General features: G+C 57.1%; 1 protein-coding gene across 5 annotated transcripts in view; it reads left to right on the top strand.

Annotated features, from left to right (window-relative positions):
- CARM1 (coactivator associated arginine methyltransferase 1) overlaps positions 718-27,110 on the top strand; it is a 41,968-nt gene continuing 15,575 nt past the window's right edge. For 2 of the 5 annotated variants that reach the window (XM_018051082.1, XM_018051084.1), the window contains exons 1-2: positions 16,277-16,517; positions 26,136-26,261. In XM_018051082.1, coding sequence (XP_017906571.1) covers positions 16,292-16,517; positions 26,136-26,261 — 352 coding nt within the window. In that variant the 5' untranslated portion in view covers positions 16,277-16,291. Of the gene's footprint in view, positions 958-16,276; positions 16,518-18,889; positions 19,532-26,135; positions 26,262-27,110 lie in introns of those variants that run through there. The other 3 variants (XM_018051085.1, XM_018051083.1, XM_018051086.1) reach the window with 3 other exon arrangements.

Genomic DNA, 27,110 nt, shown 5'->3' on the forward strand with positions numbered 1-27,110 from the left:
TGTCCCCGCCACTCCAGTCCTTCTCAAGAAAGCAGAGCCTCACAAAGCAAAGCCCGGCTTGGGAGGAGCTGGACCGGTATAGGGGCGGGGCCTCTCCGAAGTTGGACCCCGCCCCTCTGCGTGCCGCCTCACAAAGCCGGGCGGGACCGGGGGCGGAGCCAAGCCTCAAGAGCCAGACCCGCCCCCGCCGTTTCCCGGGCAAGAAAGCCATCTCACAGCGCGGCCGCCGGCGTGGGGCGGGGCCCGAGGGCGTGTCCGCAGGGCCGAGCACCGCCCCCTGGCGCGAGCTCCGGGCCCCGCCCTTCCTGGGACTCCGCCGCTGCACGGTCTTACAAAGCGCGGCCGTTCGGGCCACGCCGAGCTGGGGGCGGGGCCCTAGATCTAGGGGCGTGTCCGCGCGGCCGAGCATCACCCTTGACGTACGCTCCCACCCTGCAGTTCTGGGCCGCGGAGTCACCTCACAAAGCAGCGCCCATTCGCGCGGGGCGGGACGGGGTGAGGGTGTTCGGCCCCGCCCCCTAGCGTGCTCCCGCCCAGCGCCCAGCGCCGCCTGCAGGGGGCGCTGCGCCACGGTGGCCGGGCCGCAGGGACGGTGGCGGCGAGGCGGCGCGTGGCCGGCAGGCGGCGCTGCCCGGCTCGGCCTCGGCCTCGGCCTGCTCGGCGGCGGCGGCAGCGGCGGCGGCCTGGGCCCGGGCGCGGCGGCGGCGGCGGTGGCGGGGCCTGGAGCCGGATCTAAGATGGCAGCACCGGCGGCGGCGGCGGGGCCGGGCGTGGGCGGCGCGGGGGCGGCCGGCACGGGTGTCACGGGGCCCTGCGGGGCCGTGTCCGTGTTCCCCGGCGCCCGCCTCCTCACCATCGGCGACGCGAACGGCGAGATCCAGCGGCACGCGGAGCAGCAGGCGCTGCGCCTCGAGGTGCGCGCCGGCCCGGACGCGGCGGGCATCGCCCTCTACAGCCGTGAGTGCGGGGCCCCGGGGCCGGGCTGCGCGCGGGGGCTGCGCACGAGGCCGGCCGCGGAGGGGGAAACCCTGGCCGGGAGGGACGCGGTGATGCCTGGGGTTCCCAGGGTGAGGGGCCCTGGTCCGTGGGGGCCTGATGTGGGGTCTGTGGGGCCGAACCGAGGGAGCTGGGTGTGGGGGGCCCCCGAGTGAGGGGCGTGGAGGAACGGTGTCAAGGGGCAGAACGAGAAAAGAGGGCGTGCGTGGTGGCCAGAGGTGAGGTGCCCGGAGTGCGGAGGGAAGCGGGAAGTGGGGGGGTAGTGAGGGCCCTGAGATTGGGAGAGGGTGGGCAGGAAGTGGGGGCCCGAGAGTGGAGGGTAAGAATTCTGAAGAAGCCGGGGGTGTGGGGGCTGGGTGGGAGGGGAGGGGGCCTGGGCGTGGGAAAGATGGGAGTCTGGGGGCGGGTGTGGCCGCCGTGGCGGGGAGGAGGGAGAGGTGTGGACAGCCTCGGGCCATCCAGGGGACCCTCTGGACTGCTAAGGACGGTTGGAAAGTGGTGCCCAGTCTTGGGGGGCCTAGAGGACCCTGTTTCACTCATCTGGAGGGCCTGGCATTCCCGACCCCCGAGTGGGAAACTTCTAGATCTGGGGAGGGGGTCCCTGCGAGGGTGGTGCGAGCCGCTGGGTGTGCGCCTCGTGGAAACGTGGACTGCTGGGGCCCTTTCTTGATGCCAGGCTCCGAAGTTAGATGTAACACTGCCTCCTCCCTCGCCACGGTCCCCCGATCTTCCTTTTTGGGGATGTGAGAAACTGGTTACATTTTCAGAAGCTAGTTTCAAAACTGACATTTTGGTGTGGTGGGGAGAAAGATCTCAAATGTGTTTGCCAAGACCCTGCGTCTTTGTAGTTCATCCTTTTTCTTTCTCTTGTTACTCCTATCTGTTCTCTCTTGTTCTTATCTGTTCTCTTCTCATTCACATTTTGTTATTCTGTTACACTCAGCTTTGTCTCTCCCGGTTTCTTGCTCTGATGTTCTCCTGGTGTCACTGAGAAGGCTTTTCCTGGTGGTGGTTTGTGTGAGTGTTTTGCCACTTTGGGCATGGGGTTTTCCGAAGGGAAGTGTGTGGAGCGGTTGGTTCCCACACAGAATTCCTCACACCCAGCATTACACCTCTTTTTGCTCCGGCAGAGCTGGGTCTTCTTGGACCAGATGAGGGGAGAGAAGAGTATGCCAGGTGGGTATCGGTGCTCAGGACAGACACTTAAGCTCTGAAGGGCCCCCCAGATCATAAGCACTGCCATTCATTCTACATACATGAGTGAGCACAGCACCAAGTAAGGCATCGTTTCTCAAACTAGGGTCCCAGGGCTGATGCTCAAAGGAGTTCCAGGGGAGTTGGTTTTTCTTTGGTAAATAAACTTCTTTTGATTTTAGGACAGGCTTAGATTTATAGAATTTATAGAATTACTAGGAAGATTGTACAGAACATTCTCATATACTCTCTTCACATCTTTCTCCAGGAGAGGTTTTATTATCTAAATTTTTAAATGTGGTTTTTAATTTATTTTTGGCTGTGCTAGGTCTTCGTTGCTGCGTGGGCTTTTTCTCTAGTAGTGCTGAGCGGGGGCTATTCTCTAGTTGCGGTGCTTGCCTTGTTGCAAAGCATGGGCTCTAGAGCACCTGAGCTTCAGTAGTTGCAGCACGTGGGCTCAGTAGTTGTGGCTCTCAGGCTGTTAGAGCACAGCCTCAGTAGTTGTGATGCAGGGGCTTAGCTTCGAGGTATGTGGGATCTTCCCCAACCAGGGATCAAACCCACGTCCCCTGCATTGGCAGGCAGATTCTTAACCACTGAGCCACCAGGAAAGCCCCTCCAGGAGGGTTTTACTTTCGTGTTTTTGTTTTGTGGATACGCTTGGAACTGTTACTAGTTATAATAAAGGAACACTTCTGTTTGGGGTGGTCATTCATAATTGAAGTGATTGTCAAGAGGAGAAAGTCCTCGTTTCTCACACCAGGAGTTTCAGTCTGGAATGACAAAGTCTCAGGGATCTGAGATAATTCCTGTCCCCTTTATGCCCAAGTCATTCTGGCATGGAGTTGAGAGCATAGTCTCTGGTCTTGGCTGAGCCTGGTTGTATTGGTTTCCCAGGGCTGCTTAACAAACGGAGTGGCTTAAACCAATAGGAATGTATTCGCTCATAGCTCATGGGCAGAAGTCCAAAGGCAAGGTGCTGGCTGGGTCACACGCACTCCGGAGGCTCTAGAGGAGAATCCTTTCTTTCCTCTTCCAGTGTCCAGTGGCTCCACGCATTGCTTGGCTGGAGGCCACAGAAATCCAGTTTCTGCCTCCATCTCCACATGGCTGCTCCCCTGTGTCTCTGTGTCTTTCCTCTAAGGTTGCCTGTCGCTGGATTTAGGGGCTTCCCAGGTGTCTCCGTGATAAAGAACTCGTCTGCCAACGCAGGAGACACAGGAGATGCCTGTTCAGTCTGTGCATCGGGAAGATCCCCTGGAGAAGGAAATGGCAACCCACTCCAGTATTCTTGCCTGAAAAATCCCATAAACTGAGGAGCCTGGTGGGCTATAGTCCATGGGGTGGCAAAGAGTCAGACAGGACTGAGCGACTGAACATGCACACATGACTCTGGAATCTAAATCCAGGATGGTCTTCATTCAGTCAGTCGTGGGCGCTAAGTCATGTCTGACTCTTGCGACCCCGTGGACTGTAGCCTGCTAGGCTCCTCTGTCTGTGGGCTTCTCCAGGCAGGAATACTGGGGTGGGTTGCCATTTCCTCCCCCATGGGACCTTCCAACCCAGGGATCGGACCCGCGTCTCCTGCACTGGCAGGTGGGGACTTTACCACTGAGCCACCTGGGAAGGCCAGGATGATCTTAGATCCTTAATTATGTCTGTAAGGATCCCTTTTCCATGTGAAGTCATACGCACAGATTCTGGGGGTTAGGGCTTGGGCATATGTTTGAGGTCATCCACTGTGTGGGCTGGACTGGTGCCTGGCAGGTAGTTGGGGGCTTCTGTGCCTCGGTCTCTTGGGTGGCAGGATGGAGGTGATGACAGGACTTGGTGGCACAGCGTGTTTGCTCAGGGAACGAACTCTTCTTCCTTGGAGGCAGCCTCTGCTCCCGTAACGGGCTGACGGGCTGACGAGGGCCTCAGAGTTGGCAGCCTCAGGGCGAGGCAGTGCTGCTTCCCAGTTGCTCTGAAGTCTGCCAGGGGAGTGCAGTCTCGGATGGGTGAGCAGGCTGGGCCTGCTGGGCGTGGACGGCTGGCCACGGTCCCCTGGGAAAGGGCAAAGGTGGTCTGGCCTCTGGGGGGACTTGGGGGCAAACTGCATTGTTGGGAGCCTCAGGCCTCCTCTTGGAATGAACTTCCGTCCCTGGACTCAGCTTTTCCCAACCTGGACCCTTCTGGGACCTGTGTGCTTTGGCCAGGTGAGAAGGCTTCAGGAACCCTGTTCTGCTCAAGAGGTGGGGTCCTGTGAGCCACTGGTGATCCCCAGATACCTGACATTAGACTGTGTGTGGGGGGTCAGGGGTGGGGCATGAGGGTGGGAGGTGGGCCAAGACGTCCACGTGAATCTCCCCATGCTCACATCTGGGAGGTGAGAGTCTTGAGCACGGAATCTGACTGGTGTGAATCACTGGCTACTCAGCCTTGAACTCGCCATTTCACCTGTCGCGATACCTGTTTCCTTACTGATAGCGACAGGTACCTGCGCACGACCTCAGTTTCCTCCACTGCAGAGAGAATAGTGCCACCGGGGCCCTGGGAATATGGGGGAAGTGGAGCAGGGAGTCCGGCCATAAAGGGTAGCTTGGTCTACAGATGTTATCGCTGGTGATGCTATTGGTGTGGAATGGTGAAGAGCTGGCTTTTCTAGTAGAAAGTCCTGTATGCTGTGGGACTGCCCAGCTGCCTCCCGCCCCCAGCAGATGGGAGAAGGACTCCCCAGGGCTGCCACCTCTGCGTCAGGTGGCAAGGCTGGGAGATGGGCTCCCCTGGTGCCTCAGTGGTAAAGAATTCACCTGCCAATGCAGGAGATGCACAGGTTCAATCCCTGGGTCAGGAAGATCCCCTGGAGGAGGAAATGGCAACCGACTCCAGTGTTCTTACCTAGGAAATCCCATGGACAGAGGAGCCTGGAGGGCTACAGTCCATGGGGTTGCAAAGAGTTAGACACGACTTAGCGACTGAACTGCAACAGCAACCAGGACATACAGGAGGACATGTAGCCATATTCCTTGATGTTCGCATCCTCTGTGTGGGAAAGAGGACAGTTGTGGAAGGCTGTGGCTCAGTCACCCTGCGGTGAATGGTGACCCTTCTCCAACCCACCCTCTTTTTTTGGCTTTGTGACATCTTAGTTCCACAACCAGGAATCGAACCCCTGCCCCCAGCAGTGAAAGCCCAGAGTCCGCTAACCGCTGGACCTCCAGGGAATTCCCTCCCCACCCCTTCTTGCCACTTGATGTCACCCTGGCTCACGTCCATGGCATTGGCTAAGTGGCAGCTCCCATAACCGGACCTCTTTCCCTGGGCAGAGGTGCATCTTCCTGGGCCTTGAGGAAGCTTTGGCACAGGCCCTGGAGTTCCTGGATGCAGGCTGCCCCCCTGCACTCTGCCCACTCCCAACTTGCCGAGAGGCAGCTCCTTGAGAAGCCCGTCGTGGGGTGGCTGAGACTGTGAGCAGAGCAGACTCAGTTCCTCAACCCTGTGGCCGCCTTCCTGGAGATGACAGGGCTGCTTTTCTCTCGGTTCTCTGGCTCTCCCAGCCCCACTGGCTAGGAAGGGACATACATCAGGGCTGGCTCTGACGGGCTTGGTTTCATTTGGTGGGGGGACCTGCCAGGGGCTGGAAACCCCAGAGAAAACCCCTCTGTGAAAACAAGCTGCAGGTTCCAGAATCAGGAACCCTGTGACTTCTCTCAGGCACACTCCTGGTAGCCCCCGCCCCTGACAGCTGGAGGCAGTTAGGGTGCTGAGATTGTGGAAAAGTTGGTCCTGTGCACAGCCTTTAGGACATGCAGTGTCCAGCCTGGGGGACAAAGGTAGTCACATCAGAAGGCATTTGCATTTTAAGCGGTGCCTGCCAGTTACTACTGACTGCCGTCACTTATTGAGCACTTTCTGTGTGCCAGGGATGGATAGACCCCTGTGCTTTGACTTTGGAGGCACTGGGGAAAGGATGGTAGCATAAGGCAGGGCCTGTGGGCCAGTGGCCAACTTTTAAGCAGTCAGAGCTAAGGGGGGTTTGTACATTTTTGAAGTGTTGATTAAAAGGAGAAAACCCAAGGAAAAATATTTAACGAAGACCACGGAGTCCTTCAAAAACCTAAGATATTTACCTACCAGTCCTTCACAAGAAAAGCTTGCAGACCCCAGGGGTAAGTGAATGAAGCTGGCAGGAGGAGGGGTAACTTGGGAACTGAGCCCCAGCCAGGGTTGGTGGATCTTGAGCAGCTTAAGAGAAGTCAAAAAGCCCTTCTCTGTGTAGGTCTGTTTGTTTTGATTGTGAATTGTCCTGATTGATCAAGCCATATAGAGTACGCTTTCTGGACCACGTGGGTCCGTGTGGGCCGGTTAGTCTGACAGGTATGACCCTTCTGTGTGTTACCACTGGGCCTTAGAATAGCTCTGGGAGGTCAGGTACACACCTCCCATTCTGTTGTTGGGAAAGCAGAGGTGAAAGGGTTATTATGGCTGGCAGACAGCAGAGCTGGCTGTTGGATGCTTTGCTCCCTGCAGAGTGGTTTAGTGGAGCTGGGTGGTCAGGATTCCGTTTATCCATGCATTAACAGAGACCCAGAGTAGAGGTGGCTTAACCAAGCCGGCAATTCATTTCTCGTGCTCTGGTCCTGAAGCCTTGGAAGCTGGAGACCAGGGCTGGTGTGGAAGCTCTGCTTGAGGAAGTCCTCAGACCCAGGTCCTTCTAGCTAACCCTGTTCCCACATTCCCAGGGTCGAGTCTTGTCATCATGGATCAGTATGGCAGCAGGAGTCCAGCTATTACACCTGGTTTCCAGACAGCAGGATCCAGGGAAGGGGCAAAGGGTTCCAAGAGCATTGCCAGGCGTCTGTTAGGGAAGGTTCCCAGAAGCTGGCCCTGGTTGCTTCTGCTTGCATCCCATTGGCTAGAATGCAGTCACATGGCTACTGCTAGTTGCAAGGGGGCCTGGGAAATGTAGTCTTTAGTTAGAGGGACCCTGTCCTCAGCTCATTTCAGGGTTTCTCTTTCAGTGGGAGAAAGGGAGAACAGATATTGGGAGATAGTCACCTTGGCCACAGTAGGTAGGATGTGGATGTAGCCACCATCATTGGGCAGAATACTCCTGGTTTAAGGAAAGATGCTCAGTGAGGTGGGAACAGCAGCCTGGTGTGAGCAGAATGGAGGGACTAAAGATGGGTAACAAGGTTGGGCACAGGTCACGTCTCCCAAATGACAGGGCCTTTTCCTACATGTGGTCAGGAGTGCCCTGCCGTTTTTCATGGGGGCCTAACATGAGAAGGATGGTATTTCTGAACTCTTCTGGCAGCAGGTAGCAAGGAGAGAAGCCGCGGAAGCTTGCAGGGAATGCAACAGAAATGTAATCAAATAGTTTCAGCTTAGTCTGACCCTGAAGCACATTAGAGGCCCAGAGTCCTGTTATGGTACAAAAGCTGAATTCCGCCCCTAGGGCAAAGGGCGCATAGTCAAGGCCATGACCCTGGGCCAGGGGTCATGAGTTACCTAGCCAAAGGGTTTGCTCCACTCTGTGGTTAAAATAAAAGGAGATTCCTGATATTTTTAAAAACGGGGTGATTTCCCATCAAAATCTGGCTTGTACTTCAGAAAAATCAGTAGGGCTGCAACCCTGGGCCCTCATATCCCGAGGCTGAGTTGGATGGCAGTGCCGCCTTCAGAAGGGGCCTGTGCCCCACATGGCCAGAACCCCTTCCCTGCTGGTGGCCACCCCATCACAGGCCCCGCACCGGTAGCCATTTGCCTTCCCACTTGTAGTGTATTGTTTTTCTGGGGTGTCCATCAGATGTGGGAAAATGTCCCTTAGCCTTAGCCCTCGCCCTTCTTCAGCCCCCCACCCCTCCCTCTAGACAGCTGTTACCCCAGTTCAAGCTGACCTGGCCTCTAGTCCCAGGCCCTGCCCACTGACCACCTCCCAAGCCCCTCCCCTCCCTCACCTGCACCTGCACCTGTGCAGGCCCACAGGCCCTCATTGGCAATTTGGAAATATAAAAGGTCTGAAAACCTGACTTCCTGCTCATTTGGCAGCAAGAGCTAACCTGACCCAAACTCGGGCAAAACCCCAGCCCTGAGTTGACACATGGGGCTTCTTTTACTCTCTGGTATCCAGTTGAGAATGACTGTTCCCACTTAGGGCTTCCTGGGGCACAGTAGTAAAGAATCCGCCTGCCAAGCAGGAGACACAGGTTCAGTCACCAGGGAGGGAAGATCCCCTGGAGAAGGAAATGGCAACCCACTCCAGTATTCTTGCCTGGAGAATCCCATGGACAGAGGAGCCTGGCGGGCTGCAGTCCACGGAGTCGCAGAGTCAAGCACCACTGAGCACTGCGCATTCCCACGTTCGGCTGCAAAACAGTGCTTGGTTACAGATGTTGCCTGTGCTCTGCCAGGGATAACTCATGCTGTCTGTGCCTTGTTCCCTTTTTTCAGATGTGAGCAGTTTGTAATCTGATAGTCACTGGGCCCCACGTGTTTCAGGCAGGGTCTAAGAGCCTGGCGCGGCACATCCGTTGGGGTGATTGGGCCCATATGTGAGCTCACGGGTGGAAAGTGGTCCACACCATGAGCAGCACGTGGCGAGCAAGCGCAGGCGTTAGGTGTGGGGGTCTGGATGAGGTGGGTGGGCAGGGCCTTTTGACACAAAGAGTGTGTTGTGAACTTCGGATTCTGCGGTGCATTCTGAACTGGTTAGATCTAGCAGAAGGAGGGAGGCAAGATAACTGGGCGGCAGACAGGCTTCTTTGCCGGGAAGCCTGGCGAGGCAGGCACCACCTGAGGAGGTGGTGAGTTTGCTAGGATGTCGGGAGAAATACCCATCCCAGATCGGGGAGCGGGAGGGCTAGACTTGGGCTGGACTTGGCTGCTTCTGTGGAGAGTGGAGGCTGGCAGGGGCTTCAGGCAGCTCAGAGTGGAGGCTCTTAACCTGAAATCCTAGGATGGCCCTGGTGGGTCAGTGGGTGTCCCATGATCTTACAACCCCATGAAGTTGCATGCGGTTTGCATAAGGGTAGACGGACAAGAGTCGGTGGCTAGGACCTCGGAGGAGCCTCCTTGATTTTAGGAAAGGGGTGACAGCACCTCTCTGGAGGGAATACTTGTAAAGCACTTACTAGCTCCGTGTGCTTCCGGTGACCTGGGGCCATGGTGCGGCTCTTGGTTCTCTGTGCTTCTTCTGAGGGAGAGGCTCCCTTGCTTTTGATACCCCTCAGAGGGATCTGTGACCCGAGAAAGGCTGGTGGCCACTGAGGCCAGCAGCAGATTGCGGAGTGAAGCAGTCAGTGGAGGCCACGTGTATCTGTGTCCTCTCCAGGAGAATGACTCTGAATGGCAGGAGTGCCGAGGGGAGACTACTGGATTTCTGAGCAGGAAGGGCTGCCCACTTTGGGTGCTGGAGTTGGGGAGGGGCCCAGGCAGATGGACCCTCTCCAAGTCTGGGGAGGGCCTGGTAGTGGAGGCTGGTGGGGAGAGTGGGGCAGAGACCTTACCTGGGATGGCAGGGCCCACCAACAGTTCTGTGAAAATAGGAAGACTTGAATTTTCATACTTTGAATCAGAAGGATGCATTCAGAGTGACCTTGCTGTTTCTTTATTGTAGTCATTACCATTTGTCTAACTTTATTTACTAATTTTAAATGTTATTTCTCCCACCAAACTTCTGATAACAATTGCAGTGTGTTAGCTGTCTATCGTGTAACAAAAACTAGTTAATGAATGAGTTACTGGCTGCACCGGGTCTTCGTTGCCATGCACACGCCTCTGGCTGGAGTAAGGTGGGGGACTGCTCCCTGGTCGCAGCGCTCAGGCTTCTCGTTGTGGCTTCCCTTGTTGCGGAGCATGCGTGGACTCTCGGGCACTCAGGCTCAGTAGCAGTGGTGCCGGATCAGTTGCCCTGTGGCATTTGGGATCGTAGTTCCCAGACCAGGGGTAGAACTCGTGTGCCCTGCATTGGCAAGCAGATCCCTAGCCATTGGGCCACTAGGGAAGTTCTTAACTGTAAACAGCAAAGTTCACTGAGCATCCATTGCGTGCCAGGTACTGTTTGAGGAGCTGGGATTGAGCATGTGGGTCCACACTTGGGGGTCTTGTGGGGTGGGAGTATGTGTGACAAGCACTGTCTCAGCAATCTCCCACAGTGGCCAGTGCCTTGAAGGTAAACCCGGCTGAGGCTTGAGAGTGCTGGGGAAGTAGGGGTGAGTGGGGGGTACGGGTTGGTCAGGGATGGTCACCACTCAGAATGGGGCATTAAAGCTGCCAAGGGAAGTGCATCGGCATGACCCAGACTCTGTGCCTCAGTTTCCTCAGCTGTGAAATGGGGATCTTGGTAGCATCTGCCTTGGAGAGTTGTGAGCTAATAGAAGTAAGGTGCTTGAAGTAGTGTCTGCTACTCAGGCAGGCAGACCTGGGGAGTGAGCCTGTGGGCCTGCATGGCCAAGAGCAGCCCATGGCCAGTGTGGCTGGAGCAGGGTGAGTATGGGGAGGGGTGGGTCCCAGCAAGGGGCTTGTCCTTTATCCCCAGAGTGTTGGGAAGGGAAGTGACACTCGAGGTGGTGTCTGCGTTCAAGCCCTCCCTCATCCCTTAGTTCCTTCCCCCATCCTTTCCTAGCAGAGCGATCCTGGGTGAGTGACTCAGCCTCCCGGATCTCAGCTTCCTTGTCGGTGAGGGGGGTTTCACTGAGGGGTTTGGCTGGTGGTGGGTGGTCACCTGTGCCCGGACTGCAGGCCCTGTACACATCAGACGCCACCCCTGCCCCCAACTCAATTGTGGTCTTAGGGAGCAGAGAGAAGGCGGATGAGGAACCGTTCTTCCCTGCTTGGGGAGGACCCGGAGCGTGGCCCGGAACCAACCTGAAGAGAAGAGGGCAGGAGGCCGCCAGCCTGACAGAGTGAGGTGGGAGGGAGGGGATCTGGGCGCAGGAGCCATGGACTCGACTGCGGTGGGGCCGGCTCTGGGGCAGCTGGGGTCTGTATCTCTGGGCCAGTCCTGCTCTCCTGGTCGGCCCGGCCAAGGGACAGGCCTGCTTTGCATTCCTGGGCTGGAATGCTCACCCTTCCCCCTCCTGGTCTGGAGCAGCCCTCACTGGTCAGAGGCATCTGGAGGTCATGATTTTAGCACAGGCCGCAGAGTCTCATCTGACTTGACCTCATAACCCCAGGCAAGTGGCCCTCCTTCTCAGTTGTTCCCTCCTAGAGTGCAGAGTGGTTTTGGGGGCTGGTGGGCTACAGTCCATGGGGTTGCCAAGAGTCAGACACGACTGAGCGGCTGAGCACGTGCACACACAGATTCGCCCCACATATACCGCAGGTGAAGAGCATGATGTAAGAGGTCACTGTCTCCTGAACCTGCCGTGTGGTCTGGAAGAGACGTGTCCCAGGTGGAGATGACCATGAAACCCCTAGATGGGTATGGGGCAGCTGGGAAGGCCTTGGAGATCCTGCCCCAGCCCTTCCTGGTCCCACATGGCTCGCTGCGTGTGTTCACCCTCCTGTCTGCTCACTTCCAGGACTTGCTGGGAAAGCGTCAGGATTCAGGGTCCCAGGAACACAGCAGGGCGGGGCTGCTGGCACCCTTTGTGTCTGTTCCGAGAAGCCCTGGCACCTTTTGGTTTAAGATGCCTGAGTCCCTGACTTCCCCCACACCCACCTCTTTTGTTCTCTGAAAGCCAATTAATGAAGGAAATTGAGGCCAGGCTTCACCCAGGCCTGCAGGAGTTAGATATGGAGCCCCTGTGGCCCTCAGGCGTCTCCTGTAGGGGTTGTGCTTTAGATCACTGGTTTTAATTGTTTAATCAACACGCACAGATGCCCGGGCCTAAGGTGCACTTGATGTGGTATGCACCCCAGTAACTGCCACCCAAAGTCAGACCTAGAACTTGGCCTGCAGCCTCTGGGTGGGTTTGGTTTGGTTGGCAGGGTATTCTTGAAAACTGGTCCTGACGGGTGTGTGTGTCTGGGGGTACTCTGTCTCCTCCCCTCCCCCTCTCCTCACAGAATAAGGGGAGAAACTCTTTCACTCCCTCTTTTTGTCTGTCTCTTTCGGTTGACTCATCACCCACAGCTTTGGTGAGAGCGGGTCTGAGCTGTTTTCTTTAAGGCTGTTGGGCGGATTTGCTCCCCCGCTAATTGTGTTCCCGTGGCTGGCGTTCGTCTTGGCTGCATGTGATACTCACGTAACGGTTTTGTGTATAGAAACCTGCCTGACAACACAGGAGCTGGTGAGAGTGGAGCTGGTGAGAGTCCAGCCGCAGGGACCCCGGCAGATCTGAGCTCTAATGAAAAAGGAATGCTCCAATCATCCCCCCCACAAGGGGCACGTGAATAAATGATCAAAGGCAGATTGGGGGGCCTCTTGCAGATCCCAAAGGGGCATTCCAGAGAGCTAGCCACATTCTTCCCTGAGCTGGAGGGGAGGGCGAAGGCAGGCTGGGGCTTCCAGCCTTCTGTCATGTGTCCCAGAGGCCCCCTCTGCTCAGCCTGTCTGGTCCACACCAAATGTGTGACTGGAGGTTGGCATCCGTAGTGTTGCGTGAGTCTTGGGTTGGAGATGCTGGCTGGTTGCCTGGCCTCGATGCCCCTCCACCCCCACCCCAGTGCCCTGCTTATCGCCACTTTGAGGCCCTACCACGGCTGTTGTGGGCTGAGCAGCTGGTGGGTGCTGTGCCAGGCTTTTTACGTTCATTGACTCGCCTGGCCGTCAGAACAGCCCCATGGGGAGCCACCCCCTTCCTAAGAGGGGAAACTGAGGCACTTGGTGGTGGCTGGGTGTTGGGTGCCAACCTGGCTTTGGCCCTGACGTCTCCCCGGGGGCGCTGGTGAAAGTCCGTGCCCTAGAGGAGAGGCAGACCTGGCCCTTGGGGTGTGTGTCAGGGAAGTGGTGGTGGATTCTTCTGGAGCCCAAAGCCAGTCTTTCCTCATTCCTGTCTCGTTGCCGACTCCGTCGCGGGTCGGGCAGGCTCTGTCCCCACCGGCCTGGGCACATCTGGAGTCACATCTGGCGAGGCAGCTGCTGGCGGGCTGGCAGGAAGGGGCCCTCCCTCCGGACTCACACATCCGGTTCTCCGAGCCCAGAGGCAGGGCCAGAGGGGCTCCTGGAGTGCCGGGGGCCTGGCAGAGGCCCTTCTGGCAGCCACGTGGCCCCAGGACATCCTGTGTCACCTCTGGGCCAGTGGTCGAAATGTTTTCTTTGCCGATGAGCCCTCCACCAGGACTGCGAGTGGGCCTCAGCCCCCGAGCTGCTTTCCTGCATCACTCCTCCACCAAGGCTCGCTGCCCTGTCCTCCAGCCTCTTCCGGTTTGGCCTCCCTGGAGTCACCCTGGGCTGAGGGCTGAGGTCCCTCAGCTGGCTGGAGGAGGAACATGTTAGCATTCCCCAGACACGGACTGGCTTGGCTTCCTGTGCTGAGCACACGGTCGCCGGCAGCTGTGGGAACCAGCGTGTGGGGTGTCCCAGCCGCTCTGAGGGTGGGTCCCCCTGCTGCCCTTTACAGGCTTCCCCTATGTGCCTCAGTCCTCATGAGGCACTGCCTGCCCAGTTCCTGCGGTCACAGGTGGTAGACACCTTCATGACCCCTCTCAGCCCTTGGAGTCTGGCTCTGTTGCGAGCCTGTAGTGGGGACTCTGGAGGATCCGGGCCTGGCTCTGCGAGGCCCAGGGCCCACGTGCTTCCCTGGACCCTGAGCATGGTCCCCACAGCCTCCTAGGCCTGACTCGCCCCCCAGAGACTGGGATGGGGTTCAGCTGTCTTTCATGAGCAGCCAGGTCCCCAGGCTGGGCCGCTTCAAGCCTGTCAGTTCTCTGGGCCTCAGTTTCCCCTCGAAGTTGAGCTCAGTGAGGAAGGTGGTGGTTGGGAGCATTAGCTGAGGCCCTGACTTATATTAGGTGTCTGCCTGGCACCATGTACAGCAACTGCTTCAAAGTCCCGGCCAAAGAAGAAAGGCTCGGCGCTAGAGGCGACAGCACAGCCCCTGGAGTGAGGGGCGGGGGCTGGTGGGTCTGTTGCCTCCCCCACCCCTGATTCTAAGCTCCCCTGCTTTCAGGGGCCAAGGAACTGTGCACAGCTGCTGTTCCTTTTGTAGCTCACAAAGCCCCGGGCTGCCGGCTGATTAGCATGGATGGGGAGATATTTGCATGTAATGGCTCCCGCCCAGTTGGAGCCCAGAGTAGTCTTTTCAGAAAAGCCAAGCCCTTTCTTTGTCTGGTGCTTCTCTTGGAGTTGCCCTTCCACACACCCCGCAGTTAGAGTCATTTTTGGGGTCCCTCCAGACCAGACCTACAGGACCACAAGCCTCCAGTCCTTAAAGGCAAATACCATCCGCCACCCCACCCCCAGCTCCCATGAACCACCCTTTGAACGGGGTCCCTGCTGAAGCCCAGAAGCCAGCGCTGGCTTAGGAGGTTTGGGGGACTCTAGTGTGGTGCCTCTTCTTCAGCATGTTGTCAGCCCCATGGTGGCGAGGGGAAGGCGGGTGGCAAGGGGTGGGCCAGCAGTGGTGGCCGGCTATTGTTATTGTGAAATATTGTCACAGGGATGAAGGCTAATATAGCAGACACCAGGAACTGCCCACCCCCACCTGGAGAGAGAAACAAATGTTGCCTGTAGAGCCCAGGGCCCCTATCTTGTCTCCTCCCAGCGAGATAACCTCGTGGTCAGCCAACTGGTGGTCAGCCTTCGGGGCCCCTTTGATGTGGCTGAAGGTCCCACACCTAAAGTCAAGACCTTCCCAAGCACAGCGTGAAGCCGGCACCTCTCAGCCTCAGCCGGTGGCTGCTTCAGGTCGGAGTGGCCTGCACAGAGCCTGGTCTGGGTACCCGGTAGGGTTGATTTAGTGGCCTCTGGGCCCAGAGTGGCCCTGTGTCCAAGATTCTCTCTGAGAGTCCTTCTCTCCCATCTTCGCCTCTGGTCAGAGGGCCTTGGGGATGTGGGGCCCCCGGATGGATGTTGTGTGCTCAGAACACCTGCTGTGTGCGCTGGTCCTGGGCTGGGCGCAGGCTGTTAGTCCTTGTGACAGTGCTGATCGATGGTTTATTTTTCAAGACCTGAAAGCTTGGAGGGCTGGAGGGTGGGGTCCAGGTGGTTCGAACGTGGGTCTGGAGTTCTGGGATTTGCACCGCTATTTGGCCTTCTCAGCAGCTGGAGAGGGACTTGCCCTGGGCTTCCAGGTCTCAGGAAGCCTCCCGCACCCTGGCCTGGCCAAGCCCTTTGCCCCTCCTCCGTCACACCCTCTCAGGGGTGGGGAGAGCCGCGTGCTGGCCCAGGCTAGGAGAGGCAGTCACCAGCTGAGAAGCCTCCTCTACCCTTTAGCCCTAGTGGGACACTGGGGTCACAGGACCTGAGGCTGCGGCAGGGCTGTGTGTGTGTGTCTGTGTGTCTCAAGGCCTGTTTCCCCTCCCCTCCCCCCCGTCACTATTCCCTTTGTGTGCTTATCTTTCCGGAACATGGTGGAAATTCAAACTGCTCAGGAGAGTGTAACATGAAAAGCTGGTGTCTTCCTCCCTCCCCATCCTGGCCGCTGCTCATCTCCTGTCCTGACCTACCCCCGCGGGCTTTCAGGCACACACGGGCTTTCAGGCTCACATCTCCCCAGGAACACACCAGCTCAAGGTTGTCCACGTTTAAACCATGAGAGGGGGGTGCCTGTTGAAAAGTACACCTCTCTTCCAGAGGCAGCCCCTGAAGTCATTTCATGGTGTTTCTTTCTAGACAGGCCTTCCCCGTGCCAGCTCGCCCTGCTCGTTTTTACACCCATGGCGCGTGTATTTTACACCGCGTATCCCTGACAGTGTGGCTTGGTCATCTTAACATGGCACCATCTACGGATTGAAATCTGTGTCTTTTCTGGGCCCTCCTTTGCTTCACTCGTTCTGTAGGTGCGTCGGTTTTCTGCTGTTTTGAACAGTCCTGTATTGAAGTGCTTCTTCACAGACATTTAGAAGTGGAGCTGTAGGGTAAGGTCCTACAAGGGAGCTTGTAGGTTATGTCTTTGGTCTTCTGTGCTGGGAAGAGACGCTCAGACAGGGGCTGCCCTGGGCTGCTGGGGGCTCTGGGTCCCTGCGGGGAGGGGCTGGGATTCACCCAGGCCAAGGTCAGGCCCAGGAGCCCATGGTGACCTCACGCTCCTCAAATACCCTGGGGCTGGGCAGTGTGGCAGCAGCTGCTCCGAGCGTCTCCGAGGACAGCACTGGAGCAGCCAGCTTAGGTTACAGCCAGAGAGGGAGGCCAGGCCGGGCTCGGATTCCCAGAACCATGGTGGCTCCTGATCGCGAGGTGCTTAGTGCACTCACACTGCCCTGCCCTGTTATCTCGGGGAATTCTCACAGCAGAGAAGGTTTTTTTTTAATTAATTTTTAAAAAATTAATTTGTTTGTTTTTGGTTGCTCTAGGTCCTCGTTGCTGTGTGTGGGTTTTCTCTAGTTGTGGCGAGTGAGGCTTCTCCGCGTGGTGGCTTCTCTTGTTGTGGCGCACAGGCTCTGGGCGCACGGGCTTTAGTATTTGCAGCTCATGGGCTCCTGAGCATGGACTCGGTAGTTGTGGTGCGTGAGCTTAGCTGCTCTGCCGCAGGTTGGATCTTCCCAGACCAGGGATCGAACCCGTGTCTCCTGCATTGGCAGGCCAGTTCCCATCCACTGTACCATCAGGGAAGTCCTAGGAAGGGTTTTATCTTGACTTTATCCCCATTGCACCCCCGTTGCACAGATGGGGCTCCTGAGGTTGAGGGTGAAGGCAGGTGGTGGGGCTGTCTGCCAGGCCTTCCCCATGGGCTGTGCCATGATCCCCAATGGACAGATGAGGAAATGAGGCCCGAGGTCATGTCTAGAGGGCGGCCCGTTAGGCCCTGAACTTAGATCTTCTTGAATGTCCATTTATTTATTTGGCTCCCTGGGGTCTTAGTTGCGGCATGTGGAATCTTCTGTCTTCACTGTGGGATGTGCATTCTTAGTTTCAGGGATCTAGTGCCCTGACCAGGGATTGAACCCTGGTCCCCTGCACCGGGAGCTGCTGTCTTAGCCATTGGACCACCAGGGAAGTCCCTCGATGCCCCCATTTAAACCACTGTCCTCTTGGCCTTGGCCCCACTGGGGAGGTGGGGCAGAGGGGCCTGGTGCCTGTGGGAGATGGGAGGCTCTTGGAGGACGAGCCCTGCACCCCCATGCGGTCTGGCTTGGCTTGGATGTTGCCGCTGCCCCGAGGCAGCCCATGATCTGTACTGCATGGGGCATTGTGGGTATCAGCCCTCCGAGTTCCCTCCAGCCCCTCTTACCCTGCCTTCTCCCTGGTGCCGCCTGCCGCCCTGTGGTGCCCACGAGCGCAGGAAGGCAGGGCCTGGCCGGGTTGTTCACTGCTGTGCCCTCGTGCCCACACTTGGCACTGAGCAGGCTACAGGCTAAGCTGCCCAGTGAGCCAGCCGATGGCCCTGAGCAGAGTGGGAGGCCGCTGGGTGGGCCTCGGAGAGCACTGATAGCTTGCCTTGTCCTCCTCTTCACCCGACTCGCCTCTCTCCTGTGCAGTGTTTTTCCTCTGGAAGGTGAAAGCCTGTGTTTTATTTGGCAGTAGGAGGCGATTTCATAAAAGACCTCACATTCGGACAGGCATCTCCCCCCTCTCCCAAGTCTGCCAAGATAAATAGCTTTAATTATTCCTCGCTTGTGGCTGTAATAGTTTTCCCGCTAGAGAGGCAGGGACTTGAAATGTGGCCCTTTTGTGTGTGGGTTGCTCCCTTCCACCAGCTGGCAGCTGCTTTTCCGTCTCGCTTTTCTGTTCCCCAGGAGGCAGAGAGCGCCCCTCATTCTCACACCAGGACAGACGGTTCTGTGGGAGGAGAGAGCTTGGCTCCCGGCATTTATTCCCATTCTGCTGGGCCCCTCTGACACAAGTCTGTCCAGCATGAAGGGCTCAAGGCCCCCCTGCTTGTTCCAGAGCAGAGGGGAAGAAGGACAAGGACAGGGGTTACCAGAGGGCTGCCCAGTGCCCAGCGCCCTGGGCAGCCGGACCCCCCATTCTGGCTGCCTCCTGCACGTAGGAAAGTGGCCGGGCCTCCTTGACCCCAGGTCCGGGGGTGGCCATGCAGGTCAGCGTCCTCAGATGCTGGGCGGGGTGCTTGGCCAGCCACATGCAGAGCCCTGGGTTCAGCTTGTCCAGGAAGTGCTGGAGAACCTTCCTGGTCCCCTGGAAGAGGTGACAGGGACTCAGGGAAAGAGAGGCAGGGTGCCTGGGAAGAGTCAAGGGGCCACGAAGGCTGGGGAGAAGGCCTTCTGCCCGTGGTCTGGGAGGTGGTAAGATCAGCATGGCCCTGTGGGGAGATGGAGGGGTGTGCCAAGCTGTCCATGTTAGCAGGGCCTGGCAAGCCCCATAAGGAGTTTGACTTTGTTCCAGAAGGTTCTGGGGAACTACGGAGGAGTGTGGGCGAGAGAGACCACAGCAAGCCGGCTGCATTGGACACTGTGACTGAGACATGCCTGGAGGCTCAGCACGTCCCCGGGTCATCTGGTCAGTGTCCTTGAGGCCACCAGCTTCTTTGAGGCCTGTCTTCTGAGTGCCAGGCCCCAGATTAGGCCCAGGAGTGAGGGTGGGGGAGTAGGGTGTTTCCTTCAGGCCTGGGGCAAGGGAGCCCCTGTGCCTCAGTGTCCGCGCCCTGTTCGGCTGCTCCAGGTTCCATGGTGCTGTCCAAGGAGCCAACAAGAAGGGGCCTCAGGGTGGTGCTATGCTGGGCGGGGAGCAGGCAGCTTGGCCCCGAGAGCTGCTTGCTTCCCAGTCTCGTCTTCTGCCTGGCCGGCAGCCAGCCCTGGCCTCCCCCGGCACGGGGTCCCTTTGGGTGGTGCCCAGGGCTGTGGGTTCACCAGGGTTCACCGGGGCCTCTCGCAGCTCCTCCATAGCCTCCCCGTAAATCCCTCGTCTTGCCTGGGAACCCCTGCAAGCTCCCTGGGCTGTAGCCAGGATTCCCAGTCGCCTCCCATTCTCCCTGCTGGGCCCCTGCGAGGGAGAACGCCATGCTCGTGTGTGTCCCTGCACTCAGTGCTCACTCAGCACTTGCAATCACCGCCAAGCAGTTCTCTGACACCAGCTGGGCCTCCTGCAGTTCAGCTCCATTCTGACCCTGTCTCCCTGGAAGTGGTCAGATCACACAGGTTGAGGGCTCAGTGCCACCGGACTGTGCACACCCCACTGGAGACGCCAGGCGCAACCTCAGCAATCAACTTGCTCTGTAAATCGGAGGTTTCTAGGATCTTGTCCTCAAGTTCGATTAACTTGCTGCAGCAAGTCAGGAAGAGACTGCGCTTACTAGACGACTGGTTGACATGAAAGGATACAGCTCAGGCCCGCCAGATGGAAGAGCCAAGCAGGGTGAGGCGGGGGGCAGGGGCAGGGGGCAGGCCTGCCGCGCCCTCTGGGGGTGGGCGCCAGCCTCCTGGCATGCCACATGCTTGCCAGCCCAGAAGCTCTCCTGTACCTTGTCCTTTTGGGGTTTTATGGAGGCTTCATTGTATAGGCACGACTGAAATAACCATTGGCCTTTGGAGGCTGAGGAGGGCGGACTGAAAGTTCCAACTGTCTAATTGCTAAGCTGGTCCCGACATGGCTTTCTAAAGTCATATACCCCAGGGTGCTTGAAAGGGGCGTCACATGAATCACAGAAGACACCTTTATTGCTCTTTTATTTGTTTAAACTTCTTGTAAAAAATAATTTTTGTCTATTTGTCTGTGGCTGTGCTGGGTCTTTGTTGCTGTGTTGCAGCAAGTGGGGGCTCCTCTCCCGTTAGCTGTGGTGCACGGGCTGCTTCCTCGCAGTGGCGTCTCTTGTTGCAGAACGCAGGCCCTAGGGCGCATGGGCTTCTGGGCTCTGGGGCACAGGCTCGGTAGTTGTGGCGCACGGGTTTAGCTGCTCTGCGGCAAGTGGAGTTTTCCTGGCCCAGGAATTGAACCTGTGTCTCCTGCATTGGCAGGCAGGTTCGTCACCACTGAGCCACCAGGAACGCGCACGTTTATTGCCCTTAATCACTTGAGAAATTGCAAGTTTTAGGAGCTCAGTGGCAGGAAAGACGACTAAATACATGTTTATTGTTAATCAGCATATCATAGCTCCCTTTCCTCTGTTTTCCCACATGCCGTTTCCTCTCGCGGAAGAATTTGTTCCAGTCTCTCTCCCTGGCTGAGCCAGGTGCCGCCTCTAGCCTCCCACAATACCCCTGCGTCCCTGGCCTCAGTCCCCCTCACCTGGGGATCCCCGTCGCTGGCCGCCCGCTCTCCTCACCCCCTGAGGGATGGGGGCGTGTCTCCTTGCGCTCCACTGTCAGCTTTGTAATACAGTCGTATTGGCACGTAGCCACGCCCCTTTGCTCCTTTACACGGTGTCTGCGGTGGAGTTGAGTCGCTGTAGGTGCGTGTGTGTGTGCTCAGTTGCTCAGTCAGGTCCGACTGTGACACTTTGGACTGCAACTTGCCAGGCTCCTCTGTGGGTTTTTTCAGGCAAGAACACAAGTGGGTTGCCATTTCCCCTCCAGGGGATCTTCCTGACCCAGGAATTCAACCTGTGTCTCCTGCATTACAGGCAGATTCTTTACCTACTGAGCCATCAGGGAAGCCCCTGAGTTACAGCAGCAGAGATTAAATGGCCGGAAAAATGTTGGGTCCTTTACAGATAAAGTTGTGGCCACAACTCCCTAGTGCTGGCTCAAGGAAGCTCAGAGAGGTGCTGCGCACACCACTAGGAGCACAGACCCTGGAGCCAGTAGGCTCGGCCACTCGCTGTGTGACCTTGAGCAAGAAACCTAACCTGTCTGAACGAGCCCCTTTTCTCCTCTGAGCCTTTGGGGCGGTAACAGGAGATGTGGGGGTTTTGTGGAGTCCATGAAAAGTACAGGAGCAGAGCCTGGCACCTGGGAAGTTGTCTGATATGTTAGCCCCATCTCACCTCAGCAGGGTGCGTGGGTGCTGGCCCTAGCAGCTTGCGGAAACTCGGCCTCTGTGACTTGGATGCTCGGGGGCCTTGCCGCCCGGGAGCAAGACTGGTAGGGTGTTTTTCCAGGTCCCCCACCACACCCCCAGAGCACTGCATTCCCTGTAGAGTTGTCCCTGGTGATTCTGGCCCCTCGACCCCTGGCCCCAGAGCCTCAACGGAACAGACTTCACAGTGTGGTGGGTGGGAGGCCAGCCCAGGGTGTCAGGCCAGGCCTAGGAGCAGGGCAGGCATGCTTGCGGTGGCTGTGGCCTGACTAATACTCCTTGATCTGAGCTCGTTTCCCTGTTGAGAGCCCGTCTTGGTGAGCTTCCTTGGAGCCTTCATTTCTCAGCCCGGCGGTCCCATCACTGCAGGGAGGAGGGACACAGGCCCTGCTCAACTTGGCTGGGAGGGTACCCTGCACACCCTCCCAGCCCGAAGCCCCCTTTGTAGTCCTCCCCGCAGGTAGATTGACAGGGCAGCCTGCCAGCCCTCCTCTCTGCTCCATGCCCTCCAAGGTGATGAAGGTGGTGTGTTCTAGGTTGGTTTCTGGAAGCAGAGCCCAGAGACCAGTTCTGCCTCTTCCATGGCTCACCCGCAGCTGGGTCCAGACCCTGTGGGCTCCAGGCCCCTTTCCTGGGGGAAGAAGCCCTCTCCTGGGAACCCCTCCCCCTGGGGAGCCAGGAGGCAGGCTGTGCCTGAGCCCCAGCCTCAGGGAGGTGCGTGGAGAGGGGAGCCATCGGCCCAGTGCGGCCAGCTCTGTCCATTGTCCTGAGCGCCTCTTCCAGGGAGGTGGGGAGAGGAGAAGTAAGTGCAAAGGTCGGAGCCCTGCCCACTGTGGAAACTGGGGCGCTAGTGTGGCCTTGGGAAGGGGCTGGGAGGGGAGATCCTTGACTGCCGGTCCAAGAGCTCTGACTTCTCCTGAGGCTTTTAAAAAAGAGAGGAACTTGATTCAGCTTTTTTTTTTTTTCCTTTTGGTTTTTCAGATATTTTCTGACCATCCCCTGCATACCAGGGACTGACCTCTGGTTATATAGCTATGATGTATACAAAATGCTGGTCCCGTGGGCTTTGGGGGGCCCACCCATGATGAGACCACTCAAGCTGTCCTTGGCCCTGGCTTCCCTGTCCCGGGCCTCTGGATGAAGCCAAGCTTCCCTTGGCCAATAGGTCCTTGTGGTTGCCTGCCTGGCGCCAGGCCGCCGGGCAGCTGCTTGGGTTGCCAGGCTGTTCTGGTCTGGCAAAAAGGGAGACAGGCCTTCCCTGGTCTGTTTGCCGCCATGTGGGAGTAGCTGACAGGTTGGCTTTATTTTCTGACCCAGGAGCGGGCATGGGTACTGCATCAAGGTTTTAGGTCCGTTCCTGAGACCCATTCACAGTTGGACTCCGGAGTACCTTGTTTTGGGCCCCCTGTGGGTGCGGCCTGGCCGTGACCCTGGGGCTGCCCCCCCAAGTCCTCTCTTCTCTCCTGCCTGCTGTCAGGAGGCTACCCATGCCCTGCTCCCCTTTCTCACCCCCAGGAGGTGGCACCTGGCTCCTGAGGTGTGAGGTGGTCTGGTGGAAACCCAGGTTGTGGCCTCAGGAGCCTCCTCCAGGCTGTGGACCAGGCTTAGGGCTCAGAGCAAACCAGGGGTGAGCAGGGGGCCTAACAAACACCTGTCGGGCCTTCATATCCAGACTCATGCATTGGGAACATTTTGTTTTTTTCTATTGAGATAAAATTCACATAACAACAAACAATTCAGTGGCTTTTAGTGTACTCGCAGTATCCGGTAACCACCACCTCTATTTCCAAAATATTTTCATCAGTCCAAAAAGAAAACCTTGTTTCCATTAGGCAGTTTTCCCCATTCTCCCACCCTCAGCCCCTGGTGGCCACCAGTTTGCCTTCGGTCTCTGCATTTGCTAATTCTGGGTGTTCCAGATAAATGGGATCATACACCTGTGACCTTTTGTGTCTGGCCTCTCGGCATCATGTTTCTGAAGCTCATCCTCGGGGTAGCAGGTGTCAGGACTTCATTTCTTTCTATGGCTGAGTAATATTCTGTTCTGCAGATGGACCGCATTTTCTTTATCCAGTCATCAGTGGATGGACATCTGAGCTGTTTTGAATAGTGACACTTTGAATATTTGCATACAAGTATTCGTTTGAATATCAGCAGCTTTCAGTTCTTTGGGGTATATACCTAGGAGTGGGATTGCTGAGTCAAATGGTAATTCTGTGCGGCTGTCCCATTCTGAGTTCCCACCAGCAGGGTCTGAGAGTTTCAATTTCTCACCAGCATGTGTTATTTCCCATGTTTTGTTTAAAGTTGTAGCCCTCCTGCTGGGTGAGCAGCAGCCTCTGACTATGGCTTGAGTTGCAGGTGCCTAGTGGGTAATGCTGTGCAGCCTTTCCCATGCTGGTCATTTGTGTATCTTGGGGGAAGCATTTCTTCAAGTCTTCCGTCTGTTTTTTGAATTGGGTTATCTTTTAGTTGTTGAGTTCTTTATATATTCTGGACAATAGATTCTTATAAGATATATGATTTGTAAATATCCTCTCCCATTCTGTAGGCTGTTTTTTCACTTTTTTGATACTGTCCTTTGATGCAAAAAGCTTATATGTGTGTGTGTTATTAATTCTTTTTTGGGCCACAGCACATGGCTTGTGGGATCTTAGTTCCCTGACCTGGACTCATGGCAGTGAAAGCATAAGGTCTTAACCTCTGTACTGCCAGGGAATTCTTCCAGAAGTTTATAATTTTGATGAAGTCCCATGTATGTAGTTTTCCTTTTGAAACTCTTTGCTTTTGGCGTCATCTTGAGGAATCCATTGCAAAATCCCAGGTCTCAGAGCTTGACCCCTGTCTTCTCCTGGGGAGTTTCACAGTTTCTACTCTTACGTCCGTTTAGGTCATCGATTCTTTTGAGTTGGGTGGTGTTTTTAAATATATGGTGTGAGGTAGGGGTCCAGCTTCATTCTCTTGTACAGGGAGACCCAGTTGTCCCAGCACCATTTGTTGAAGAGACTATATTCTACCCCCTGAATGTCCTCAGGACCTTTGATAAGAATCAAATGACTAGAAGCAGAGGGCTTATCTGGAGTCGCGTTGTGCTGACATAGCAGTCCCTGCCTCTCCGCTTGCCAGCGCTGTTCTGTTTTGATTATTGTACCTTTGTAACGCGTTTTGGAGTCTGAGCCTGTGGGTCTCGCCACTCGGTCTCCAGCTTGTTTTGGATGTCATGGGGGTGACTGGGAGCACTTTGCCATAGTTGTATTCATGCTTCTCTCTATAAATATATTTTGTTGTTGTCGCTATGGATTTGACGAGCCGCTTGAAAGCAAGCTGCAGACATCACAAGAAACTTCACTATATTTCCATATGTATCTTTCGATAAAAGGGGCATTCCTTTACAGAATAATGCCCGTGTCGCATCTAGATCTTTTAAAGTTCCAGCACCTGGGACGCCCCTGCTGGGCCAGTGATTGGGATTCTGGGCATCCAGTGCGGGGGGTGCGGCTTTGATCCCCAGTTGGGGAGCTAGGATCCCACATGCTGAGTGGTGCAGCCTCCCCTACACCGCTCCCACCAATAAAAAGGCACCCGTAGTCCACACGTTTCCCCAGGAGAGCTCAATCACTGTTGAAAGGCGTTCATGGGGCTGCGTTTCAGGGCCACACCCGCGTCTGCTGGCCACACCTCTTTAGTCTCCTTCACTCCAGGATAGACGTGTGCTCAGTTGTGTCCGACCCCACACGCTGTAAGCCCACCAAGCTCCTCTGTCCATGGGGCTGTCCCAGCAGGAATACCGGAGTGGGGAGTCATTCCCTTCTCCAGGGGATCTTCCCGACCCAGGGATCAAACCCACGTCTCCTGTGGCTCCTGCGCTGGCAGGTGGATTCTTCACCAGTGAGCCACCAGGGAAGCCCTCACTCCAGCTCCCAGCAGTTTTTGTCTTTCTTTTCATCTTTGGCTGTTTTGAGGCGACCCAGGAGGTTGTCTTGCAGACTGCCTGTGGGCTGGCACTGTCTGTTGTCCCCTGGTGATGGGCCTAGGGTTCTGTCCCACTGCCCCATATCCAGGCCACAGCATCGGGTCACTTTGTCTCCTGGTGACGCAGTGCCTCACTGTTTGGCTGAGATGGGGCGCCCCACGCTTTTTGAGTGAATGGCCAGTAACAGCGATAGTGGCCGGTGCAGGGGTGCAGGGCTTCCTGTCTGTGTGTTGGGTCTGACCCCTGCCCACCATTAGTTCTGCTTGACAGATGAGAAAACCGAGGACTCAAATCTGCCCGGGTGACACCTCAGTGGTGTAGGTGGGGCGTGAATGCAGGCTGTCCGGCTTCCGTGGCCACACGCCCTGTATGTGCAAGAAAGGGACTTCCCTGATGGGGGGTCCAGTGGTTAGGACTTGGCACTTTCACTGCTGCGTCCCTAGGTTCAATCCCTGGTTGGAGAACTAAGATCCCACAGTGCTAAAAAAAAAAAAATTCAAGGAGGAGAAGGGCTTAGCTGGAGGAAGCAGAGGCTCCATGGAGATTCTTGACCCCCATCCCTGCTCGGCTCTAAAGACGCCCCCACAGACGCAGAGGGGCTGGCAAAAGAAGGCCCAGCCCCCTCATCTGGACTCGGGGCAACTGCTGCGTTCCCAGGACCCTCTGACCCTGCCAGATTGCCCTTTGCTCCCCTGTGTCTTCCCACCTCAGGGTGATATGGGGTCTGGTGCCAGGAGGTGCCCCGGGAGGGAACATCCCGGCAGAGGTGCGTGCCCCACTGGGCCCCCTTGGTTCCAACGCACCTCCTCCCCTCACCTCAACCCTGGTCGCCCTGTGAACCACTATCCTCTCCTGCTGGACAGAGTGTATCCTAGGTCCCCGCCAGGGACGCTCATAGGCCACTGCCGCTGCCTGATCCTCAGTGTGGGCCGGGCAGGCAGGGCACACAGGGGAGAGGTTGGGGGACCGTGAGGACGTGGGAAGGGTGGCCCTGGGACCTGCCAGCCCACGCCCGCCTCCCTCCCCTTGCAGATGAAGACGTGTGTGTGTTCAAGTGCTCGGTGTCCCGGGAGACGGAGTGCAGCCGGGTGGGCAAGCAGTCATTCATCATCACCCTGGGCTGCAACAGTGTCCTCCTCCAGTTCGCCACACCCAACGGTACGTGTCCCTTCTGCCCCGCGGCTCACGGGGTGCCCAGAGCTTGGGGGCCTAGGCTCCCAGCGTGGCTGGGGGGCACCTGGAGCTGGGGTGAATCAGAACCGGTTCATCTGACCCAGCGAATGACCCATCCACATCAGAAGTATTCCCCAACAGAAATATGTCCACAGTAAGAGTATGTTCTTACTGCCTGGACACTGCCCCAGACCTCGCCGGGTCCTTTGGGTCCTTCTGGGCTCGGCTCCTATGTCTGCTCCTCTGGGAGGCCCATCCTGACCTCCCGGCCACCCCCCAGGCCTCTTGGAGGGGCCCCTCAGGTGGGGGTCGGGGGCCCAGCTGCAGCAGTGGATAGGGTGGGGTGAGGTCCAGAGGTCCAAGTGCAGAGGAGCTGCTGGAGGGGTCCAGGCAGACCCACTGGGGGACACCCAAGGTTGCTGCTGGACTTGAGGAGCCCCAGGCGAATGGTGCTGAGAGGTGGCCCCAGGCTGGAGGCCCCTGGAAGGCCCAGTGGCTGGGCTTGGCCCTTGCAGAGCTGTAGTCAGTGAGCCTGATGGTCAGCACAGGGGCTGGGGTGGGAGAACCCAGGGTGGGGAAGCCTTCTGCCCACAGCCACCCACTGTGATCCCAGAACCCCCTTACCTGTCTTAGTGCCTCTGATGGAGTGGGGAGACGTCCCCAGCCCAGACCCTCAGGACCGCCTAGCTTCGTGTAGCCTGGCTTCAGAGGTGGGAGCTGGCCAGGTCGGGGGAAGGCAGCCAGGTGACTGCCCACCTCCCACCGGAAGCATTCTTAGGCTCCACCCCAGTTCCTTCTTTATATGAAACCAATCCCAGTTCACTGTTTAAAAAA

This window comes from Capra hircus, chromosome 7, assembly GCF_001704415.2.
Source record: "Capra hircus breed San Clemente chromosome 7, ASM170441v1, whole genome shotgun sequence".
In the NCBI taxonomy this organism is placed as follows: domain Eukaryota; kingdom Metazoa; phylum Chordata; class Mammalia; order Artiodactyla; family Bovidae; genus Capra; species Capra hircus.